A 23,596-nucleotide genomic window follows, 5' to 3' on the forward strand; every position below is an offset into this window, starting at 1 on the left:
TATCTACATCTATAGGGAAAGGGAATGAGGGTTATGGTTAACATAAAAGCCTTACTTAATACTTTACATTTAAAATGTTTAAACTGTTTTTCCTGTCTTTTCTGTAACTAATACAAAGTTTAAAAGATTTTTAATAACGTGTTTGCCGTAGTACTAAGCAGGCTAATGTCTCTGTATACCAAACCCTGAACTTTGTGTTATGGTAGACAGTTTCAGGGTCAAGTTATCACCTTTGACTCTTTGGGCTCCTTTATTCCATCTAAATTAATAGAACATGATCTACAGTATCAGAGCAGCAATACACAAAGCAAAAATTATGCACACAGCAAGGATAGCCATGACTAAGGCCAGTGTTTTCTGGCAACGAAAACAGAGTAATTTCTGATTTTCAAAGATTTATATTTTGAAAATTTCAGATATGCATTATATTAATAAAAAAAATACGTATAGACAAACATGGGCAATACGTAATTCTTTACAGCACAAAAATGCAGTAGTCTACATTACAATGTTTACAAACACTTTTAATTTTTTTTTTTACATCTGAAATCGTCAGTTTTAGAACATAAAAATGTATTAAGTGATCACAAAACAAGTCTGACTGCAACAGGGTCTCTGGTTCAAGCCGGGCTGCCACCCAGGCTCCTGGCTTGTGCTGCCACCTAGGTTCCCCACTGGGAGCCCTGCTTCCCTCACCCCCGGGATCCTGGCTCCCCGCTTCCTACCGGGAGCATGGTAGCCGACCCGGGCTCCAGAGTCTCCCCACTGAAGCCCTGGGTGGCTTCCTGCCTGCACCCGACTGGGAGTGGGAAGGCAAGGAGCTCCAGGGAGCAGCTGGGCTCCCAGTGGGGGGCTGTAGGGAGCTGAGAGCCCTGGCTCTCTGTCCCACATACTGCCCCTCTTCAGTCAGTGGAAATGCTCCTGGTGAGGACGTGCACCACTGAACAGAAGGAGGTTATTGTGGATATCAGCCACTGCAGTAATTAATGTGACGACTGTTAAGTCAATTTACATAAGTCGACTTAAGATTGTATTGTAGACATAGCCGAAGTCTTGGCAAATGTTTGTCCATGCTTTTCCAAAAACTGGAGAGAGAAATTTAATTGGTACTAGAAAGTTAATTTACAATGTTCAAGTAAACTGCCCACTAACCCTCAAGGTACAGAACTCAGCAGAACTCTGTTCATAGTCACTGAAGTTGTGGGAGAGTACACAAACTTGATTGGAGTCAAGGATTCTCACATCGCAAAAAAATCTATATATTGGCTGTTTGTCTGTATTTAAGTACCCCTGCAGGTTCTCTGCACAGATTTGAAAACTTGACATTTGAGATTGTCCAGTGCATTCTGTCCTTTGTACTGAAGTCTTGTCAGCAGATCAGATGCAATGTTGTACACTTCTGTTAGTAATGTCAACCGTGATTCAAATTTAAGTACTGTCTGAACAAGTGCTTGAATAAAAATTAATCTGCTAAAAGTGATTCACTCTGCAGTAAAGCACTTAGTTCCTCTAAAATGGCAGTCATGTCCTCCACTTTGATTTCTTGAGCAACAAACCCCTGTAGTACTCCACATGATGGCAGAGTTAATCTATGACTTTAAATCAACTATTACATCTTGTTACAACCAGTTCTAGCGGTAATGTGGGGCTTTCAACTCCATGGTTGATAAGATAGTGTCTGAAATGAGCATGTCTGAGTGGTCATGCTTGTTTAGGAATTTTCGCATTTTGGGATTGTCTGTTTTTGTTAGTGGGATGTTTGCACTGCAACAGGCCTCCACCCCATCTTGTACTATCTTTTCCCGGTATTTCTGATTTTCATTTTGTCATGCAAGGACACCAGTAATTATGAGTATTGCTTTGCTGTTGTCACATCATTGCTCTCTGCCCTTCATTTTCTTTTTTCCATTACTGCAACATGATGCGGACCTTTCATGTGGTTGACTATGTAGTCCTTTTTAACATGGTCAAGAAATTTGATGCAAATTGTACAAAATAACTTCCCTCTATCCACATGGAGAACATCTTTGCCGAATTCTTTAACTCTATCCTCAGGCTTAGCAATTTTATGCATGGGTAGCAAATGGCTTCAAATGGCCGAAGCAGAAGGTGGAAAATTGAAAGGAATTGGCTAGAGGCAACACATAACTCTTGATAGTGGGAGAGGGGGCACAATTTAAAGGTTCTGGTGGCATGCAGTGGGGTTCAGCCCAGGTACCTAAGAGATAAAGGAGTTTTGATTTCTAGAGCTACTTTTGATGTCATGTTTTACGATACTATGTAATAGCAGATGGAGACTGTTTTAGAAGAGCACGCAACTTGTCAGGCTTTAGGACCCAAGGGAAAGGCTGCTGCAGCTGGTGTCAAGGAGAGTTCTGGGCAGGTAAGAAGCCAGTGCCTGAGGGAGACAAGTGAAGAAGGGAGACAGCGGCTGCACCTGAGTTGCTTTCTGGAATAGGCAGGTGGGGAGTGACTGCTGTGGAACATGGAGAGCCCAGCACCAACTGTGTTATGGGAGAAAAGGGGGGAAGGAGATGTAGGCACTGGCAGTAAAGGCTTAGAGCCCGCTGGCTGCAGGAGGGTCAGGAAGAGGCTCTAGCTGTGAGGGAACAGCCTGAGCCTGCAGGTAGCTGGGGCAAAGTCCAGATGTGTGCAGAAGTGAGATATGAGCTGGGCACCTACAACCAGCTGTGTACTGGGAGGAAGGGCAGGAGCCAGCTGTGTGCAGGGATTAGGGAAGGTGGGGATGAGAACCTGGTCACTAAGAGCCTAGAGCCAGCTGTGTGCAGGGAGGAGGGGGCAGGAGCCCGCTGTGCAGGCAAGGTGAGGGACAGATGATTGGCACTGAAAGCTAGATCCAGCTGTGTGCAGGGAAAGGGAGACAGACACTGAGGGCTAGAGCCAGACCAACTGCGTGCTGGAGGGAAGGGGCAGGAGCCAGCTGTGTGCAGGGCACGTGAGCAGGGGAGAGGCGCTGTGGATGCTGTCAAGAAAAGGTGCAAGCACTGTCCACTGTGCAGCATGACGAGGGAGCCCAAGTGCCTTGCCCTCCCAGGGGAAGCTCCACAACGGTATTGCTGTGCCCAGGCCTGTGTGAGGAGGGGAGAAGTTGGTGGCGAGTCTCATACAACAGCCAGCCCCCAACCTCTGCCCTGCGCCTAGGGGAGCAGTCAGCAGATATAAACCCTGGCAGAAATCTGGGAGGGCACGCTTTGCCTCTGGAATTGGCAATTCTGGAAATGAAAGGTAATTTTGGGAAAAAACACAGCAATATTGGCAATTTCTGGAAAACACCAGCCCTAATCATGATTGAAAGTGATATAAAATACACACAAAACCCACAGAAGACAGAATCAGCTTGGTGAGATCATTCTATGGGTTTTGAGGGTCTGATCCTGCTCTAACTGAAATCAGTGTGAACAGGACTGGTTCCTGAGAAAGCAGTAATGTTAATGCTTCTGTTCCAAGTACGCAGTTTCTCTTGTATATAATTGAAAAGAGAAAGCCTTTTTCTTTTAAGTATTGGTAAAATGATATAACAGCTAAAAAAAATTAGCTATCAAAATTACTTTCTAGTGTAAGAATTTATATATGTCTGTATAATAAACATATTCACAAAGCACTTACAAATACAGTATGTTATGTAATATGAAATAATGTTTTTTACTTTTTCTTTGCTTCCTCAATGTGCCATTTATCTCAGCTCTTGTACATTTTGTGTAATTAAACAAGCATAAATAAAATGATTGTAGAACATTTAAAATGTTTAAATGCACCTTTTTACTATTACATCATGCAGTTTAACACTGCCAAATATCTGGACTTTGGATACAAATCTGTCATTTAATTAAAATGCTGTGAAACAGTAGCTCTGAAAGAGTATGCAAATATAACAACATAGTAATTTAGCTTGCTCTGACTACATTTTGCTATATAATAGTCTTTTAAAAGATCTGCAGAATTCAATATGTAGATTTAATTCCCATAATAAACTCTCCATGTTAGCTTTCCACAGATTGGGATAATGAAGACTCTTACAACTTTTCATCGTGCTTGAAAATTGTAAAAGCTTCTTCTCTGGATGTTTTGCAGTTTTTTGCAAATGCTGTTATTCTCTGGAATGCTTCTGCCAGACCCTCCCCAGAGATCGCACAACAAGGCTGTACATACCAATTTCTATCACTGCAATGTTTCTGCATGTTGAATTTCCTGGTTATTTCCTCAGCGTTCAAAGCTCCAGGAAGATCCTGCTTGTTAGCTAGCAAAACAATAGGCACATTCTTTACAAATTCATTCTTTAAGAGGAGTTCAAATTCTTTCTTTGAATCTTCCAGACGTTGCTTATCAGTGCTGTCCACAACGTACACCAGGCCATCTGCATTTTCAAAGTAATTGCACCAAAATGTCCTCATTTTCTGTTGCCCTCCAACATCCCAGATTGTTATAGCAATATTTTGCCCTGTTTCAATCATCTCCACGTTAAAACCGATTGTTGGGAGTGTTAGGAAAACATCATTAAACTTTAACTTGTACAATAGTGTAGATTTCCCAGCTGAATCAAGTCCCAGCATTAATATCTTAGCTGGTTTGACTTTGGAGTGTTTGGAACTCAGCAGACCCATTCTTGCTGTAATTATCTGTATTATGTCTTAAAGATGTTATTTCTTCTATCAGGGTGATTTTTGTCAGAAAGCCCTTCTTTCTCCATAAGATGAAGCAAAAAAGTAAAAGAAGAGGAAGTGGAAGAAGAGGCTTTGTGCATGAAGAAAGAATAAGCCTTTGTGTATTTATATAGAGTCCTTATCAACTTGATAATAAGCAAACAGTATTTTATGAAGGTGTAATGTTCACTGCCTAGCCTATGGGTGGAGCAGACACGAGAATATAACAATTAGTCACGGAGCCCAAAGGTTACAGTATTTCTGAACATGCTGAACAGTGGCAATGCCATACTTACATAAAAAGCCTGCTCTTGTGGTTTTTGGGTTATTTATACGTTATAAGAGAGTATAACCACATATAACAGTGCTCTAGACACTGAACAGGCAGTGGATTTGTAACAACACCAGGGCCGGCTTCAAGCACCAGCGCAGGAAGCAGGTGCTTGGGGCGGCCAATGGAAAGGGGCGGCATGTCCGGGTCTTCAGCAGCAATTCGACGGTGGGTCCCTCAGTCCCTCTCGGACGGAAAGACCGGCCGCTGAATTGCCACCGAAGAATGAAGCAGTGCAGTAGAGCTGCTGCCGAAGTGCCGCCAATCGCGGCTTTTTCTTTTTTTTTCTTTTTTTTTCTTTTTTTTTTCCTTCGCCGCTTGGGGCGGCAAAAAACCGGGAGCCAGCCCTGAACAACACACAGGGCATGTGCTTGGAAATCACCAATTTTGGAGTTCTACACACAGCCTAGCCCCCGCCCCCCATCCGACCCCTCCCACTTCCCGCCCCCTGACTGCCCCCCCCCAGAACCCTCGACCCATCCAACCCTCCCCACGCTACTTGTCCCCTAACTGCTCTGACCCCTATCCACACCCCCGTCCCCTGACAGGCCTCCCCGGGACTCCCATGTTTATCCAACCCCCATCCCCCATCCCCTGATCGCCCCCCCAGAACCTCCGCCCCATCCAACTGCCCCCTGCTCCCTGTCCCCTGACTGCCCCCCTGGGACCCTCCGCCCCTTATCCAACCCCCGGCTCTGGACCCCTTACTATGCTGTTCAGAACAGAATGTCTGGTAGCCGCGGTGCCCGGTTGGAGCTAGACACGCTGCTGCGCTGCCTGGCAGGAGCATGCAACCTGGCTGCCCAGCACACTGCCCGCGCAGCGGCATGGCTGTGGGGGAGGGGAGATAGCAGGGGAGGGGCCAGGGCTAGCCTCCCCAGCTGGGAGCTCAAGGGCTGGGCAGGACGGTCCTGAGGGCCGGATGTGGCCCGCGGGCCATATTTTGGCCACCTCTGGCCTCAAGAAACATATTTTTAGTTCAGAGTCATTTGCTCCTCCTGCTTATTCATTACGTGAAGGTATCATCTTTGATTGTAACATCAGCGTTGGTTGGTGAGGAAGTTATAGTCACAAACAGCAAATTTGTTATGTTTGTGTCTAATTGTTTATAAAGGTGCTCTGCCTCTCAGAGTCAGCATACATCCTTCTGATACAGCCCTTGATAAGATGCAGCTTTGCCTGAAATCATAATCTTCTGTTTGTTTTCTGTGTAATCACTCCCACAGCAACAAGTTGTGATGTTACAACAAATAAAGATTTTGTTTTTGCACCAATATGCTAGGCAATGGAACGAGGTGGGAGGAGGGGAGAGAAGGGATATCAAGAAAGACTAATTGTTCTAAACAGTATGACACTCATAGTTTTCCAGAACTTTCTGTGATTCTACATAGGGATCAAGCCTGGTATAATTCTGATTGACTTCAGTGATCTTCCCCGGGGCTCTTTTAAATGTTGCAATAATTTAAAACTATATAGAACACCCAGAAGTATTATTAGTTAGGGTTACCATTTATCTCCACCTAAGTAACATACAATACAGAATTACTAGTTTTCTTTTACAAATGTTCAGTGTTTTCATTATTAGTGGAATTGGGACTCAACTGCAATCTCAAAACTCGACAGAGCCTATTTTCCAAATCTGGTTCAGATGCAGGCCAAGGTGACAGAAATCTCTCAAGAACAGTTTGTGAGATTTTGGTGCTGTCAAATGAAAACCCAAATCCTAGCCATAGGATAGCTGCATATTGACGAGCAGTCTATGTTCAATGCAAATACCACCTCCTTGGCCCAAAGCTAATTATTATTTACATAGAAAATTCCAAAGCTTGGGCTACACCCTTTTCAGATAACTCTGAGCCTGGTCTTGTAATGTGCCTAGCACCCTCAGTTATGAAGTCTGTTGTAGATGTTAGGGTTCCCACTACCTTTCAGAAGGTGTCAACACTTCAGAGGATAAGGCCTATGTTTCCATTTAGAATTAAACAATTTTGTGGTGTCTTACTACTTTCAAATAAATAAAACTTTGATTCTCAGGCCCTAATAGACAAAGCAAGTCCTAGTTTTTCCTCATAATTTCTTTGAAATTATAGAGCCACTCAAGGTGATAGTCCTAAAATGTTACATATGATTAATTTATTTTGATTCATTAACATGAAAAGGACCTATCCATTGCTCTAGATATAATTTTAAATACACTTGTTATTACAGCTCCTTTTATTATCATCCTTACTCCAATGATTATGCCAGACCCCTGTCAACAGGCAGCCAAAATAAAGATTGAAAGAAATTGCTCCCTCTTCCACCACTAACCGCTGTCATAATGCTCATCCCTCTTCAAAACCTAGAGAGCGAGCTTTGTAGGTGGGCAGTGAATTTAAAGTGAAGGGGCCTTCATAGAAAACATCTAGTAAGCAGAGGAGAATTCACTAAAACACAGTGAGACAGAAACTTAGGGCATGTCTACACTTACCTCCGGAGCAATCGATCCAACAGGGATCGATTTATCGCCTTTAGTGAAGAGGCGATAAATCAACTGCTGAGTGCTCTCCTGTCGACTCCGGTACAGTAACTCCTCACTTAACGTTGTAGTTATGTTCCTGAAAAATGCAACTTTAAGTGAAGTGATGTTAAAAGAATCCAATTTCCCCCATAAGAATTAATGTAAATGGGGGGGAGGGGGTTAGGTTCCAGGGAAATTTTTTTCACCAGACAAAAGACTATATTTTATATATCGTCTATATACACAGTATAAGTTTTAAACAAACAATTTAATACTGTACACAGCAATGATGATTGTGAAGCTTGGTTGAGGTGGTGAAGTCAGAGGGTGGAAGAGGGTGGGATATTTCCCAGGGAATGCCTTAGTGCTAAATGATGAACTAGCACTCGGCTGAGCCATCAAGGGTTAATACATTGTTGTTAACATAGCCTCACACTCTACAAGGCAGCACAAATGGAGGGAGGGGAGACAGCATGGCAGACAGAGACAGAGAAACAGAGACACACCATGTGTGAGAGAGAGATGTGCATTGCCCCTTTAAGTATCCTGACCCCACTCTAAGTGCATTGCCTTTTTAAGTAGATCAGCAAGTTGAGACAGCAGCTGCTGCCGGCAAGCTCCCTCCATCCTGAGCCCTGTCGTGTCCCCCCCCCCCAGCTCTATAGAGAAGGGGTAAGCGGGGGGCAGGAGCAGGGGGGAGGGAGACACCCTGACATTAGACCCTCCTCTTCCTCCCCCCCCCCAGCAAGCAGGAGGCTTCCGGGAGCAGCTCCAAGACAGAGGGCAGGAGCGGCACATGGCAGTGGGGGGATGGACAGCTGAACTGCAGGCAATTGATAGCCTGCTGGGCGGCTGCTGCACAGGAAACTTAGGGGAGCAGGGAGCTGATGGGGGGTCTGCTGGTCCACCCCGGTTTCAAGCCCCCCACCAGCTAGCTGCAATGGGCTGCTCTTTCTGCAAGCAGTGGACAAAGTAGGTGGCTGCCATTTAAGCATCCATTGGCTGGGAATGGCGAACTGCAGCTACTGGGAGCTGCGGGCGGCTGTGCCTGAGGGACAGTCAATGTAAACAAACTGTCTCATGGCCCACCAGCGGATTACCTTGACGGGCCGCAGGTTGCCCACCACTGATCTAGGGCCTTTTGGGAATCTAGCCTATAGTTCCTAGGCCCCTTAGGGCTTTTTAGGTCTGCTTAATTGCCTTTAGCTATAAGCAACATTTATTAAAAGCTGACAAGTACCTTGATGTTGTCCTTTTTGCTATAAGTCCAAGATGTAAAGTTTGGCTCTGAGCCAAATTTCCGCAAAATTTGAGGGTCTGCATATTCAGAAATTTAGTTAAGCCCATTAAACAGATAGTGCTGTACACAAAGAGATAGGAGACAGTTGCAAAATTGAGAACCAGATGTGAATCCAAGTGACTCAATGTTTGGATCTGGGCCTTTGTTCAGACCTCTCTATTGTTTTAGCCGTGAGATGGGGGATTTTGGTAAATAGGATCCAAGGTTTTTCTTTAAGACGGCAACACAGTTGAGTATAAAACACACCTGTGAGCACTCTAACTCTGGGACTAAGCCGTCTCTCGGGAGGAGTGCTTACTAACAGAAGGCAAAGTCATACTCGTATGAAGTCACAGCGGGGGCTGGAAATAAAGCCAGTGGCGCTATGCAGGCTAGTAAGCTCTACGGGGTAGGTCCGCACTGGAACAGAGTTAGGCATCTACGTCCAACACTTCAGTGCCACTGAGCGTCTCCTATTCCCCAGCTAGCCGTTGCCTAACCAGATAGGCCGGGCGGGGGTGGGAAGTGGGAGGAGCCAGCGGCTCGGCTCGGCCCGGCGCCGCGTTGGGGGAGGTAGGGGGCTCTTTCCGCTCCGGCGGGCGGGGCTTCGAGCGGAAGGGGCGGGCCAGCGGCCTAGCCTCCCAGAAGGGGGCGGGGCGTTTATCCACAGCCCATGCGCGGGGGTGCGGCCCGCGAGCGGCCTGAAGGCGGGGTACAGGCATGTGAGTAGCCCAAGGGATCAGCTTCTTACGAGGGGGATGAGGGCTGGGGACTCACCCGCCCTTGAGCGCGGGTGGCAGCTGGCGGCGCGTGCGGCTTGGGACGTGTGAGCGCTGGGGCGAGGGAGGGGTTGCGCCGTCACCCCCGCTCCGGTTAGCGTGGTGTCAGGATCGTTATTCCCCGGAAGGTTACTGCGCATGCTCAGTAACGTCTGCTTAAGCCTCCTGAGAACAGCTGCTGCTATGGAGTAGGGTGACCAGACAGCAGGTGTGAAGAATCGGGACAGGGGGTGGGGGGTAATAGCCTATATAAGAAAAAGACCCAAAAATCGGGACTGTCCCTATAAAGTTGGGACATCTGGTCACCCTACTATGGAGGGGGCAAAGGGGCGAGAAGGAGGGTGGGGGATGGGTGCACCTTGCCCCCAGGCTGGAAGGAGGGGGCAGAGGGGCAGGAGCTGGGGGTAACAATGGGGGAGATGGTGGCAGGGAGGAGAAACCTGCAGAGTGGTTTGATGTTACCGTGGATGGAGTGAGACACCTGCAGTGGTTGCTAGAGGGGCAGGTGCTCCTGGCTGGCTGTGCCGCCTCAGCACCTCTGCCCCAGGGTTGTGACCTTAGAAGTGCGGGGTAGCCCTATGCCGAGGTGTTGCAGCTCTTGTCCGTCTGAAACGAGGTACTGAGTGGCCAAAAGAAAGTTGGTTCCCTGACACATCTGACATGTCCACTGCCCTAAAACTGGTCACAACTCTGCCTGGGTTTGTGTGAGGAGAATGCCTGAATGCCTCCGCAGGCGTAATGTGTCTGTAGGGAGCCTTACAGCAGTGCCAGGTTTGGCTTAGCTACCATACGGTGTACCTGCATGGGACTCCATTTCCTATTACCCACTGTAAGTGTTGCATCTTACTATTTATTTTACTTATTTGGTTTTAAAATGGTATTTTATTACTAATTGTCCTTAGCACACCATCCCTTCCCTTGATTAACTCCGTTCAGATGCATGTCATTGCTTACCTGTAACTAAGTTATTCATGGTATCACAACGTCATAGCTCCAGTTCCACTTCTTTTTCCTGTTCAAATGGTTTACCTGTGCCAATGTAGCAGCAACATTGCAAACTTCTAGTGTCTTTGTAATGCACTGTAGATAATCACGACCTTTAAAAACAGGCAGGCTGTGAACTACAGCAGATCAAGATTACACTGCTGCAGCATATCTTTACTAGGGGTTTTCACTGATTTGTCTATTGTGGGTGTATAAAACATAGATGCAAAAATAGGCCTTACTGAGTGGTTAGACAAGATTAATATTTTATTGGCGCTGCAACAGTATAGCCGCACCATAACAACATGTTAGTGTGGAAAAATTAAGCTAAATAATGAATACTTTGAGATGAACAAGTTGTCAACCAATGATTTACAATTATAGTAATTTATCCTCCCTTAGACAAATTGCTTCACATTGCAGATGAAAATTTTTATATATTTCCTATATAATTGACCATATAAATAAGACTGGATGTTTCCAATGAATAATTGTCTTAGAGCAACTTCATATTACAGGTAAAAATGTAAGGAAAAAAATCATTAAGGTTAAATCATGCTGCCTCCTGCAGTGAGGAAGGTGCTCCAGACTTGCCCTTCCCCGTGTTGCTGCTGCTAAAGGAAGAGGGGGAGGTCAGAGTTGTGCAGGGAAGTATGGGGTGCATAGGAGGGGTCCATACATGCCCTCCGTATTTATTTTCCTTCAAAAAATAAGCCTGACTCCATGTTAGGTCCTGCACTGTTCTTGCATGCTCTCCTCAGCTTCTTAACTTGCAGGACCTCTGCTGCTGTCTGTTCTGGCATGGGGAGCAGGTAAGACCAACCTGCTGAACAGGCAGAGAGACAGGAGACCCCTCAGCTGGGGAGATGATGTTGGGCAGTAAAGGAATTAACATGCAACATTGTTTTCGGTGATTGTGGTAATCATTGCCAAGTAGTAAGAGGCCGTGGAGAGGGAGAGCTGGGTTATGGAGATGCTGAGAAATTATATATTTAAAAAGGAAAAAATAAAACCAAGCCCAAGGTAATTAATTGCCTAAAAACTTTGTTAATGCAGAATGAAGATTGCCCAGTGCTGCTTCACGTCCTTCCAGAGTGCAGAGAGCAGCTAAACTTAAACCTCTAAAAAACAGGAAGTACAAAATTAAGGTATGTGCCACCCTTGCAATGTGACCTTAACTTTCCTCCCTTTTAGCAATGCCCCAATAACACACATACTATCACTTTATCCTTGGTGATAAATAAGTGTGCAGCACACTTTGGGAATGCAGCACATGAGCATTATATAACAGTCTAACTCTTTCTCTTTGCTACAGCAAAACTTGGGCTTAGGATATCGCCATTAATAATAAAAAAACAACAACTATCTCCTAGAGCTGGAAGGGCCCTTGAAAGGTCATTGAGTCCAGCCCCTGCCTTCACTAGCAGGACCAAGTACTGATTTTGCCCCAGATCCCTAAGTGGCCCCCTCAAAGATTGAACTCACAACCCTGGGTTTAGCAGGCCAATGCTCAAACCACTGAGCTATCCCTCTCCCTCTAAACAGCTCCACGAACTGGAGCTACTCACACTTAGACCCTGAGCCTGCTCCACACAAACCATCCCAGACTGACAAAATGTGCAGAACTCCATGCTGAAATGAGACATATTTGATCCCTCAAGGTACATATGCATCTCTCATATCACAGACACAGCTCTGCAATTCAATAAAGTTAAATCTAACACAATTAATGGCAGCTGGAGTGCATGCAGATAAGTGCTGGAATTTGAATCTGTAGAACACAACACAAACAGTGGCCCAGTCTCTTAGTTGTGCGTCATGTCTGCTTATTATGGCAGCAGAGTTACTGAAGCATTGCCAGTAGCTATTGCTATATCCACAGGGCAGCATTAAGTCAAATTTTATTCAAAACTGACATCACAAGGATGGGGAAAAGTGAGGAGCAGCAAATTCTGACAAGGACAATCCTCCTATTATAATTTGCTGCTTCTGGACCAGGAGAATGATGGTAGCAAATTTTGCCTCATGTCAGCTTTTGCTACAGGTAGCAGTTTCTGACTCTGCTCTTGAGTGTTGCTGGCCTTTAGCTTTGGTATAGGGGTTGTGTGCCCTCGAGCATTGGTGGGGTTAAATTTTAGAGTGGATGATGTGTTTCTGTGCTGGTATGGTTTTGCCATTGAGTGCTTGCACACAAGGTAGTTTCCAGGTTGCTAATATAGAGAGAGACCGGTAGCTCTGTTGCAGCTTCTTCTTTCTCCTGAAGCAAGCCCGTTCCATGTTGTCCCTTCATAACTCTCTGAAGAGGGAAAGAAAGGAGGAGTCTCAGATGTCCCGATTTTATAGGGACAGTCCCGATATTTGGGGCTTTTTCTTATATAGGGTCCTATTACCCCCCGCCCCCATCCCCTGTCCTGATTTTTCACACTTGTTGTCTGGTCACCCTAGTCTCAGAGGTTGTGTAGACTTGATTGCAGGGTTGATAACATTTGTGGCTTCTGAATGGTGTGTATTTAAGCCAGGATAGGGCGTGAAGAGGAAACAAGTGAGGGTGTTTGTTTAGATGCTCCTACTTCTGCATTTCTACTTCTTTAGGGAAGAAGAGGAGATGGAGTCATCCTCCATCACATCATTACCAAAAGCAGCAGCAGATCACTCCCATGCTAGGCCATGAAAACTGTCTTCCCCTCCCCATCTGTCACTGGTGGTGAGAGTAAACTGGAATTAACATCACAATGGTAGGTTTGGGGATGTTCCACATATGTTCCTTGGACGAGCTAGTAGGGATCCATGGTCTAGCTCGTTGTGACTTACAACAAGCTTGTGATATTTGGTTGTTTTTTTTTTTAAAGTACCTAGTTTCATGTGATCACAGGAGACTCTCAGCTGTCATTTAAAAAATAAGTTTCTAGCCCTTGTACTTGTGAACAAAAGCTTGAAAAGGCCCCAAAACTAGAAGGCAAACAAATAGTACTGTAAACTTAATTTTTAAAAAATCTCATGATTTTTGAACATTTGGCGTTGCTAATACTGTTGTGCCAGTTTAAGGTGAGGGTCCAAATTGCTGTCATGACATAATACTCAATATATCAATCCTATCCTGGAGCCCGTTTGCTTTTTTTTAGGAGGAGAAGGGTACATGCATTTCCAGCATCCTGAGTCTGGATCCAGGGTTGGATCCAGGCAGTGGTTTTATCACATGGAAGGAGAACATGTCACTGACATCCAACCATGATTGCCTACATGCACTCCCTTTTAGATAGGGGAATAAACCAGGTTCTCCTTCTAAAATATGGTTTTACATTTCTTATAACTATATTAAATGATACACACAGTGTCAGTGAAAAGCAACTGCCTCTGAAGTGAAAGGGAACATGCAGGCATATAGTACACCTTATGAGGTGGGCAAGGAGAAATTCTGTATGAACTGTAATGTCCATAGAAGAGAAGACTGAATAAGATCTTGCTGTAAATAGGAAGAGTGACTGAACTTCCCAAGATGTAGTGAATCTGATTAGTTTGGTAATGCCATACCATTACTTATTAGCAGGAATCCCAGTTTTCCGTGGAACCCCTCACTCCTCAAATGCTCTGTTAAAATCCATAAATATCTGTCTTTCTGCAATTAAAAGGAAACTGAACTTTAGTTTCCCTAGCCACAATATATACAGAAATCAGTTGAACACAATGTTTATCCAACCCTCCCATTATCCAACTCGTATTAGCTGAACCACCAGCTGCCCGAGGCTGACTGTCCAAGCCCCCCATCTTAAAATAAGGGATAGAAAGCTCTTTGCCCATTCTTCTGATTATTAGAATTTTTAATTATCCGATTTGTCCCCAATCTCAATTAGATCGGCTAAATCAGGGTTTCACTGTGTATGTTTTTATTTTTTCACAAAATGTAAAAACTGAAGATTCTCTGTAAAAACAAATTCCGTGTTTTTCTGTGGCAGATTTCTAGGATCCCTGCTTATTAGCAATAGTTCAAAACTGAACACATTAGAACTTATTTATTTGGGAATACTTAATCTCTTGTATGGTGCAGATGGGCATATTTCATCTTTTTTTAAAGTGCTTTCCAAGGATACCATTTCTAATCATATTGAGGTAGCGATTTTTGCACATCGAGCTTTATTAACACTGCCACTGCTGTAGCATAACTACCAGGACTCATTATGTTGTTAATTATATTGTGTGCAATTCCTTGTCAACTTTGGGAGACTACTGTGAGAGAATGGATCAGCTGAGGGGTATGTGTGCGTCTACATTTCAGATTGCTAGCTCATATCTTCTACTCTCTGTGCTGCTATCTTCCTCAAATTCTTACATTATCTGTAAAGCATCCAAGCAGTAGAAACAGAATGGATAGGGTTAGTCCTGCTCCCATTATAGTTGATAGCAAGACTCCCATTGACTGCAGTGAGAATAGAATCAGACCTGTAGTCTGTATTCTGGAATGGGATTCATATGTATTTTCTGTTGAATGGCATTGCTGTGCATGGCAGTGTGTTACTCCGATAGCTTGAGTTACATGCTGCTTGGTAGTTTGTGATGTTATGGCGGAAGCTTTACTTTGTTTACTGACTGACACTAGTCTTTCCTTTCAGGATAAGACATGCTTGGCTCTTTCTGTTCATAGAAGGAGGAATTGCTAGTTGGGATATGACACTCCCTAAGAGGTTTCCTGCTGTCCTCTGAGGCCCAGCAGTAAGAGCATCTGTTACTAAGAAACGTAACAGCATAAAAATATCTTTGGTAACTGCCTTTTTCACCATAGCTTCCTCAGTTTGTTCTGCTTCTTAGGGCTAATTCCTGTTTTCCTTGCTTGGTGGAAAATCTCATTGACTTCATTGGAGTTTCAAGTAAGGGGATCAGGATTCTTGGTGCTATCAGCTGCATTCCCTTGCTGTATTTGATTAATTTCATCTGTGGTTTTTTTGGGGGAGGGGGAAATCGTAGGGTTTTTTGGTTTTAGGTCTGCAGTGGAATTCAATATTTTCCTCTTTCATAATGAAGTAAAAGATTTTAAATCTCTTAACAGCAACATACTTTGACAACATCTCCAGGGCACCATCAGAAGAGAAATGTTCACAGAAACTTTTCCTGTATAGTAGATGAATAAGAGGATGAAGGAATGCTACAAACAGCAGCAATATAGTTGACAGGTAAACATTCTCTTTCTTTAGTGCTCTGAAACATATTATACCAAAGTAATTTTTAATTGGAAAATTAGACTGCTGTAATATGAAAGCAAAGTATACATGGAGATTCAAAATATCTTTCCATAACACATTAGAATTTCTTTCAAAAATACTCATATTATGTAAGCACCTAAGTAATGCACACAGAAGCACATGCTGAATTGCAGCGACACAGTTTTGTATGTGTTGAAGCCTTATAAGATTGCATGCAGTTATTGGGACATTATGGCTTGACCAGACTATCCTAAAAGATATATGTATTAAAAAAAATACTAGAATTCTTTTAATAGTGAGTAGTGTCACTTCTCTCCCCTTCTTTTGCGCCCCCCATCCCCTCCGCCCCTCGTTTCCCTGGGATAACTTCACTGTAAGCAGAACTGTGGTATGATTTCAAAAGTGGAATATGCTGAAGTAGGTTGGGATGCTTGCACTACTTCACTATAAAGGAAATTCCAAGACAAAAATATATTGAAATGAAGGTAAAGTTGAAAGCACATATCAGTAACTTAAGTAAAAAACACTTCAGGTATTACAAACCCAGGAATTCAGATTTAAGGTTACGTTTAAGAGAAATTCAAACATGTTAAGGTATAGCAATGCATGGTTAAAGCACGCAAATAACCTTAACTGTGCCCTGTAGTGAGGTTGCACAATACCAGTGGATTATGATTAATACTATTATAGTGTTTATAGTCTCAGGTTCGATTAATCGGATTATTAAAGATTTATCAGTATATTTTAATATTTTTCTGAGTTAACATTTTTTTTGTTTTGGTTTTACAAAAAATACATGTTGGGCTGAAAACTAGTTAAGTGTCCAGTTATATTTTGTATTCTGGGCTGTGTTCTCATCTGAATGAGGGTAAAGCGCAGTGCAGAGTGATAAAATCTTTATATCACAGTTGTCTTTTAAATAAAGCAGTCTAAGTCTGTTTTGGTTTAATATCAGAAGGGGGCAGTAGATTTCTTTTTTAGTAAGCTAAGCTTTTAGACCAGGAGTAGGCAACCTATGGCACGCGTGCCAAAGGCAGCATGCAAGCGATTTTCAGTGCCACTCACACTGCCTGGGTCCTGGCCACCGGTCCGGGGGGCTCTGCATTTTAATTTAGTTTTAAATGAAGCTTCTTAAACATTTTAAAAACCTTATTTACTTTACATACAACAATAGTTTAGTTATATATTATAGACTTATAGAAAGAGATCTTCTAAAAACGTTAAAATGTATTACTGGCACGCAAAAACTTAAATTAGAGTGAATAAATGAAGACTCGGCACACCACTTCTGAAAGGTTGCCAACCCCTGTTTTAGACTTTCTTTGTAAGTCTATAAATACATGGGACGCTGTTTGAAAAAAATTACTTAAGATTGTTCAACACTTTCAAAAGATACATTGTAACAAGATGTCAAAAAACTACTTGGTATCTGAATTAAAAGTCTGAGGAAGAGCTCTTTGTAGCTCAAAAACTTGTCTTTCACCAACAGAAGTTCGTCTAATAAAAGATATTACCTCACCCCCCCCTTGTCTCTCTAGTAATCATTATGAGCTAGCATCTTTCAAAGGATGCCTTATACATTATCTATTGGTGATCTGTGTCCTTCAGGAAAACAAGTATGACTAGAGGGAAACATTTCCCCCCCACCCCCAGCAGGTTGACTATGTATGGGAGGGGGGTGGGAATCTTCTGTCAGTATGGTAATTGGGTACCCTAACTAGTTTACAGTCTGGGCAGGCTCCCCTATATTTTTCTCATGTATTTCTGCCATTGTTTCTTTCTCCCCCTGCCACACTTCAACTCCAGATTCACTTTTTAAATATTCTTACTCCTAGCGGTGAACAAATACAGTAATTTAAGTGGCTTTTCATGAAATGTCCTATGCGTCTAGGTATTAGTTTGAGCCAGGGAAAGAATTTCATATTTAGTCTTTCTAGGGAATTCTTCTTTTTCCAATTCTTCTAGATTGACTTCAAATCCTATTTGAATTGTTTTTTTTCTTTAAATACATTTACAGACTAATTCTTTCAAAATAAAGAAATTAAATCTGATCTAAACTATTTTATGGGAAAAATCCAATTTTGAGAGAACAAGTTAGACAGGTGAATGAAAAAATATCCCTGTTCAGAAGGGTTAGTCATGGGGCCAGATCCTGCATTCTCCATATAGGCAAAACTCCTGCTGAGTTCAAAGGCAGATCTGTGTACACAAGGACTGCGCTCCTAACTAGCCGAACTAAACAGCTTTTGCCATCTGTTTTGGGAGGGAGGGAAGGAAGGAAGGGGAAGCAAATAACTCCACAAATGTACAGTAGATCAGAGGGACTACCAGGATTTCATCCCAATAATTAGTGATCTAAGAAATGACAATATTTTTCTAGTTCTGTCATAATGTCTCTCCTGTAAATAACTGCCAAGCACAAAGTGGCTTTATTATGTTGCAGGTAATGCATGATAAGGTCCAAAAATACCCAGTAAAAAATCACCTAACTTCGGTCCAAATCTTGTTCCACATCTTGACTCTTGGGCAGCCAAACTGTTGGGAGATAAAGTTCACACCAATGCTGCAATTCCATGTGTGTATAGGCTTTTTTTGGTGCTTAAAAAACAATTTCTGAAGTGAACTTTTAAAGTCAGTTACAGCACAATCATTCTGTGAAATTAAATCTCTCCCCCCATACACAATTAATTTTGTTGTTATGACCACTTTACAGTGCAGAGGTAGATTTTGGTGTGTGGAGCATCAGATTAAACTTTGAACTCCCACAAACAGCAATGGAAGTCTTTTGAAAGTTCCTCAAGTGAGTTCCTGTTCCCTTCATGGAGAATAGTAATGATTATGTCATTACTTGACAGTGTAATGTCTGTTTACAGATAACCTATTTTTAAATGAAGATGGTAAAGGACAAATGTTGCTTAAGGGGGGCAATATTAGATTAAGGAAATTATTTTTAAACACAATCCTTAAAGGTGTTGCTGTTATCACATTCTGCAATCAGATTTATATGGGTGGCATCCACAAGGCTCTACTATGTTTGCATAGATTTGTCTGCAGGATCAGCATTTAAGTTACTAGCTGAATCACTTGTACTAACTCTTCACTATTTATGCCAACTGTTCATGATTATTTGCATTTCATGCAGCTTGAATTATGAACAAGGACTAGTCCATTTCATTTTCTGGCTCTCATGCACTGGCACAATCTTGCAATATTGGGGTTAGAGATACTGCAGGGAAATACTTGAATAGGAACAAAACCTTTCTTCATTGAAACTTAAATCTATTCATGAGGACGGGTATTTTTTATAGAGGTGTATGTGTTTACATGATAAGCTTGCAAACTTTTCTGGCACAAACCTTAAGGTTTGAACCGGATCTACTTTACAATGGACCAGTCCTGCTCCTATTTAAGTCAATGACAAAGCTGTCTAGCAGGATTGGGTAGATTCTCCCTTTATGTAGTTGGCTAGTTCAATATGTGCATAACTAAACAAATTGTTTTTATTGTATAGTTGTTTTGTAAGCAATAGCCATTTCTTTGTGTGTTCAGCACTGAAATACTTATGGATGTAGGCTTGTAATTCTAATATTTGTTTAGTTTGCTTGTATAGAGATTGACTCTTCACTAGCATATTCAGCCAAGAGCAAGCAGTTCATGAGGAGATGAGGCTGTGCTGGGTCTAAAAATGGGATGAGACAGTATTTGTCTGCACTTGTTTGTGTCTTTTTTTTTTGTGTGTGTGTTTATATCCTCCTGGTCACTTCCTGCTTACATAAAAAAAACCTCAATAACTACAAATGTAATACAATTATTTACCTCCTTTCCATCAAAAGAAATTACCAACTATTATGGGTTTTGAGCAGTAATTTAAAAAAACACTTTAGTTATCTGTTTTTGTGTGTCACCATCCCTCCAGCATCAAGCTTTAAATGAGTCTAAGACACTGGGCAGATGTGCGGAGAGCCCTCAACTGTCTCTGGAATTAAGGGTGCTCTATACTTCATCCTTTAGTAGATAAGACTCCCAAGGAGAAGGCTGTCTATGAATAAGATCAGTCACCACTCCTCTAGTTACCAGCAAACTTCAATCATAATCAGAATGTGGTGTTCAAGATATAAGTGGTGGCTAAAGAACAGTGTTTAGCAGGGCCAGTGTAGTTTTCCTTTTCTGACCTCATGATATCAAGCCACGTTTTGTAGTTATAATTTTAGGCAGATAATAAAATGAGTACAATTGCATTCTTACTGTACTAACCTTTTCCATCTGCATTTCTTTCAGCAAGAAGCTGGCTCCCAAATGTTGTGACCCAGGATTTTGTAAGTCTCTTGAAGTTCTGCTGCACACATCTATCTTGTAGCTGCTTCTGGTGAATATGTCTATGAAATACTTAAAATGGAGTTTTTTGGCACTCTTGATGCTTTCTGTCATAATAATGACATGGTACATGACACTCCCTTCGCATATTGTGATAGAGCATACAAACTCGATGTATTTCTATGAATATGAGCCAGTTTACAAGCAGAACTTCCTCTTCACACTGCGGGAGCGTTTGAAATGCAAAGATACAAATCCATTTCTGGTCATCTTGGTGTCTTCACAACCTACGGATATAGAGGCAAGGCAGGCCATTAGAGTGACATGGGGTTCTAAAAACTCCTGGGGGGACAGTCAGGTTCTAATACTGTTCTTACTAGGACAAGGAGCTGAAAGAGAAGACAGCTTAGCATTATCGATAGAAGATGAAAGCATTCTGTATGGTGACATAATTCGCCAAGATTTTATGGATACTTACAACAATCTTACCTTGAAAACAATCATGGCATTCAGATGGGTGTCTGAGTTTTGTTCAAATACTAAATACGTTATGAAGACTGATTCTGATGTTTTCATCAATGCTGGCAACTTATTAATGTTTCTTCAAAATGTAAATTCTTCAGACAGTTTTTTTACTGGTTACCCTCTAATTGATAACTTTTCCTACAGAGGGTTTTACAGAAAAACATATATTTCTTATGATGAATATCCATTTAAGGTATATCCTCCATACTGTAGTGGAATGGGGTATATACTTGATGGAAAACTGGCTCTGAAGATTTATGAAATGATGAGTCATATCAAACCTATTAAATTTGAAGATGTTTATGTTGGAATTTGCTTAAATATACTAAACGTGAACATCCATATTCTAGAAGATACACAACTCTTCTTTTTATACAAAATTAACTTTAACATCTGTAAATATAGACACTTGATTGCGGTACATGGTGTATCTTCAAGTGAAATGATCAGATTTTGGCAGGATTTATTGACAGACACTTCATTCACTTGCCACTGATCCCATGTTAATATAGGTCTGTCAAAAACTGACTGCTTTGTCCTGGTCTCTTGGTTTGAATTGCACTGTAGAAAGTGTCTAAACTGAATTTTGTAGAACAAGGAAATGGGGTTTTAGAATGGATCACTCAGGCTTATGGGACCATCCTGATTACTAGGCACCATTAAAACAGCAGAATATCTCTAGAGGGTTTTCAATATGGTGTTTTTAAATTGAGAATGAGACTTTGTCGCACCTTTTTTATTCCAGAATTATTTAATTATATATTAACAGTATTCTGCTCACTCTACCCCTCTGGTTCATTTCTGAACAGTCTGCTGCAAGTATGGGGTCATCCTGCCACCTCCCCAGGAATCTGTTGTCCTGGGATTTATGGAACTGCAGCAGCAGCACCCCTTTTTTCCTCAAAGAACTGTCCCACAAACCTAGACCCTGGGGCAAACTCCTGTCTGTTTTCCTTCATATGGATATCCAGCCCACTCGATGGGGACACAGGATGAGACATTCCCTAAACACATGAACTCCTCCTCTGCACTTCATGATGCTCAAAGTTGCTTGCTTAGTCAACCCTAATGATTCCTTTAGAAATATTGTGCCAAGATTTTCAAAATTAGGAGTCTAAAATTAAACAGCCATGTTTTCACTGAAGTCAGCAGAATTTCTAGGTACTCAGCATTTTAGAAAATCTGGCTGCTTTTTTAGGTGCCTAGATATGTATTTTATAGAATTGCTTTAATGGCTTCAGATAGCTGCATTATTTTATGTAGTGGTAATTGTGTTCTGAGTATATTAAAATAGAAGGCCAGATCTACTTAGTTCAAATAACTTACTTTCAAGTTGCTCTGCAATATAGGGCAGCAAAATTTATGCACTAATAGGCCCATCTCCACACCTATCAGAATCCAGGCAGGGAGAATAAGCAATGAGATTTGCTGTGAAACTTGCCAGTTTAAATGGCTTTCAAATGCTGAGATCAGCTTCCATTTGCAAAATGAACTGTTTGCTTCAGAGTTTAAAATAAAAATTTGGAAATACTGTTTCTAACAGGAATTTTAACAACAGAAAACAAATGTGATTTTGTATATAAAGACCAGTATTTTATTGTCTTAGTCATATCAGCAAGGCCATGTTTCCAGTAGTTTACGCTTCTGGTAGACAATACAGAATCTGCAATTGCATTATCACAGTTATTATTCTTGACACATCTAAAATCTATCACATACCAAAGATACAACAGTTACATCCTGTACATCTAGCACTGCCACTTTACTTCTAGTCATACTATAGCTAATGTTATGTTTATTTACATTTAATTTGACTTTTAAATAGTCTCTTAGAGACAAATGTAGAATAGGTATAAAAAAAACTCCACTACTAATACCAAGAATGAGGTTTCATCAATATTTTTTAATGAGCACTATGATCAGTGTTGAATTTTGATAACTTTGTAATAATAACAGATTATTTTAAACCTACTATGACTTGAACATTTGTTTATTTTAATAGTGAGTGTTTGCCCCATGAACACTGATATTCAGTATAGCCAAACAGTGGTTAATATTGCTTTAAAAAAAAATACTTTAGGTTGAATCACAAAAAGACTTTGCAGTCTTCACAAAGCTGATGTAAGGCAGACGGCTCCAGCTGAGAAAATAGGTATGACAATAAGAGAAAAGTAACTAACTTTCTCCAAGCAAGATACTTTTGTGCCTGACAAGGCTCTATGGCCCAGAGTGAGAAACACTGATCAGCGATCGCAGGGCTTTTGCCTTCAGAAATGTACATTTATACACAGTTTATTCAACCTGAAATTGTAACTTAGTGACAAAACTGACGTTTTATTTTGAAACAGCCTCTTAGTAATTTAGACATTTTTCTTGCTTCCCCCATTTCCAAACAGATTTGAACTTGTTTATTACTAGAAGCATAAAAATATGTATTACTGCTTGCCATGTTACCTCAACAAAAATGTTGGTTATTTTTAAAAAAACAAACCTGATTGTAAGAGGGGCATTTAAAATAATCGTGTGAATTTACACCATCAGTCAGTTTTAATGTAGACTACAATTTGGGCCCAAACTACTATGTCCCCTTAACATGTTCTGATAAAAATGAAGTGTAAAATTCAGCCTAAGATTTTTTTATCACCCTGATTATGAACTTATTGGTCTTGCAAATGATGCAGATGAAGCAGGTCAAACATCCTTCAGGACCATACATAATCTCACAGAGAGCGGTGGTATGCACAAAAATGCCTCAAACAGTGTTTGGTATTTAGAGTTTTATTCTAGTTATTGAAAATATCATTCACAATGTAAAATTACCACTGTATCTATCACCTGTATATTCTTCAGTAGCGTTTGCATATTTACCTGTTTAGACATTTTTATTGGGATTCATTGATTGCGTACCTTCAAATACAAATAGTAAAGCAGATTCTCCATTTTAATGAAGACCACAGACTACATATATTGTTTGCCTGTACCGGCATTGTTTTATGTCTGCCATTTGTACAGTACTAAAAAGAATGTA

General features: G+C 41.7%; 2 protein-coding genes across 24 annotated transcripts in view; one reads left to right on the forward strand and one right to left on the reverse strand.

Annotated features, from left to right (window-relative positions):
* Nucleotides 1-537: 537 nt before the first annotated feature.
* On the reverse strand, nt 538-5,056 carry ARL14 (ADP ribosylation factor like GTPase 14). Its single transcript, XM_034782695.1, has one exon. It carries the CDS (start codon nt 4,620-4,622, stop codon nt 4,035-4,037), a length of 588 nt encoding a protein of 195 aa, XP_034638586.1. The 5' UTR covers nt 4,623-5,056; the 3' UTR covers nt 538-4,034.
* Nucleotides 5,057-9,402: 4,346 nt separating this feature from the next.
* Nucleotides 9,403-23,596, forward strand: part of B3GALNT1 (beta-1,3-N-acetylgalactosaminyltransferase 1 (globoside blood group)) — a 37,202-nt gene continuing 23,008 nt past the window's right edge. For 6 of the 23 annotated variants that reach the window (XR_004647068.1, XR_004647065.1, XR_004647066.1 and 3 more), the window contains exons 1-5: nt 9,403-9,493; nt 11,591-11,682; nt 13,127-13,269; nt 15,576-15,699; nt 20,008-20,095. Coding sequence is in view for 12 of the 23 variants with exons in the window: in XM_034781173.1 (XP_034637064.1) it covers nt 20,102-21,064 (963 nt within the window). In the remaining 11 variants the exon portion in view is untranslated. Of the gene's footprint in view, nt 9,494-9,961; nt 10,380-11,590; nt 11,683-13,126; nt 13,270-15,141; nt 15,290-15,575; nt 15,700-20,007; nt 21,670-23,596 lie in introns of those variants that run through there. The other 17 variants (XR_004647071.1, XR_004647072.1, XR_004647073.1 and 14 more) reach the window with 14 other exon arrangements.

Source organism: Trachemys scripta, chromosome 9, assembly GCF_013100865.1.
Source record: "Trachemys scripta elegans isolate TJP31775 chromosome 9, CAS_Tse_1.0, whole genome shotgun sequence".
NCBI lineage: Eukaryota > Metazoa > Chordata > Testudines > Emydidae > Trachemys > Trachemys scripta.

Bases quoted from the DNA above. Each gene is read 5' to 3' on its own strand.
- ARL14 (XM_034782695.1), bottom strand. From the start codon at position 4,622: ATGGGTCTGCTGAGTTCCAAACACTCCAAAGTCAAACCAGCTAAGATA.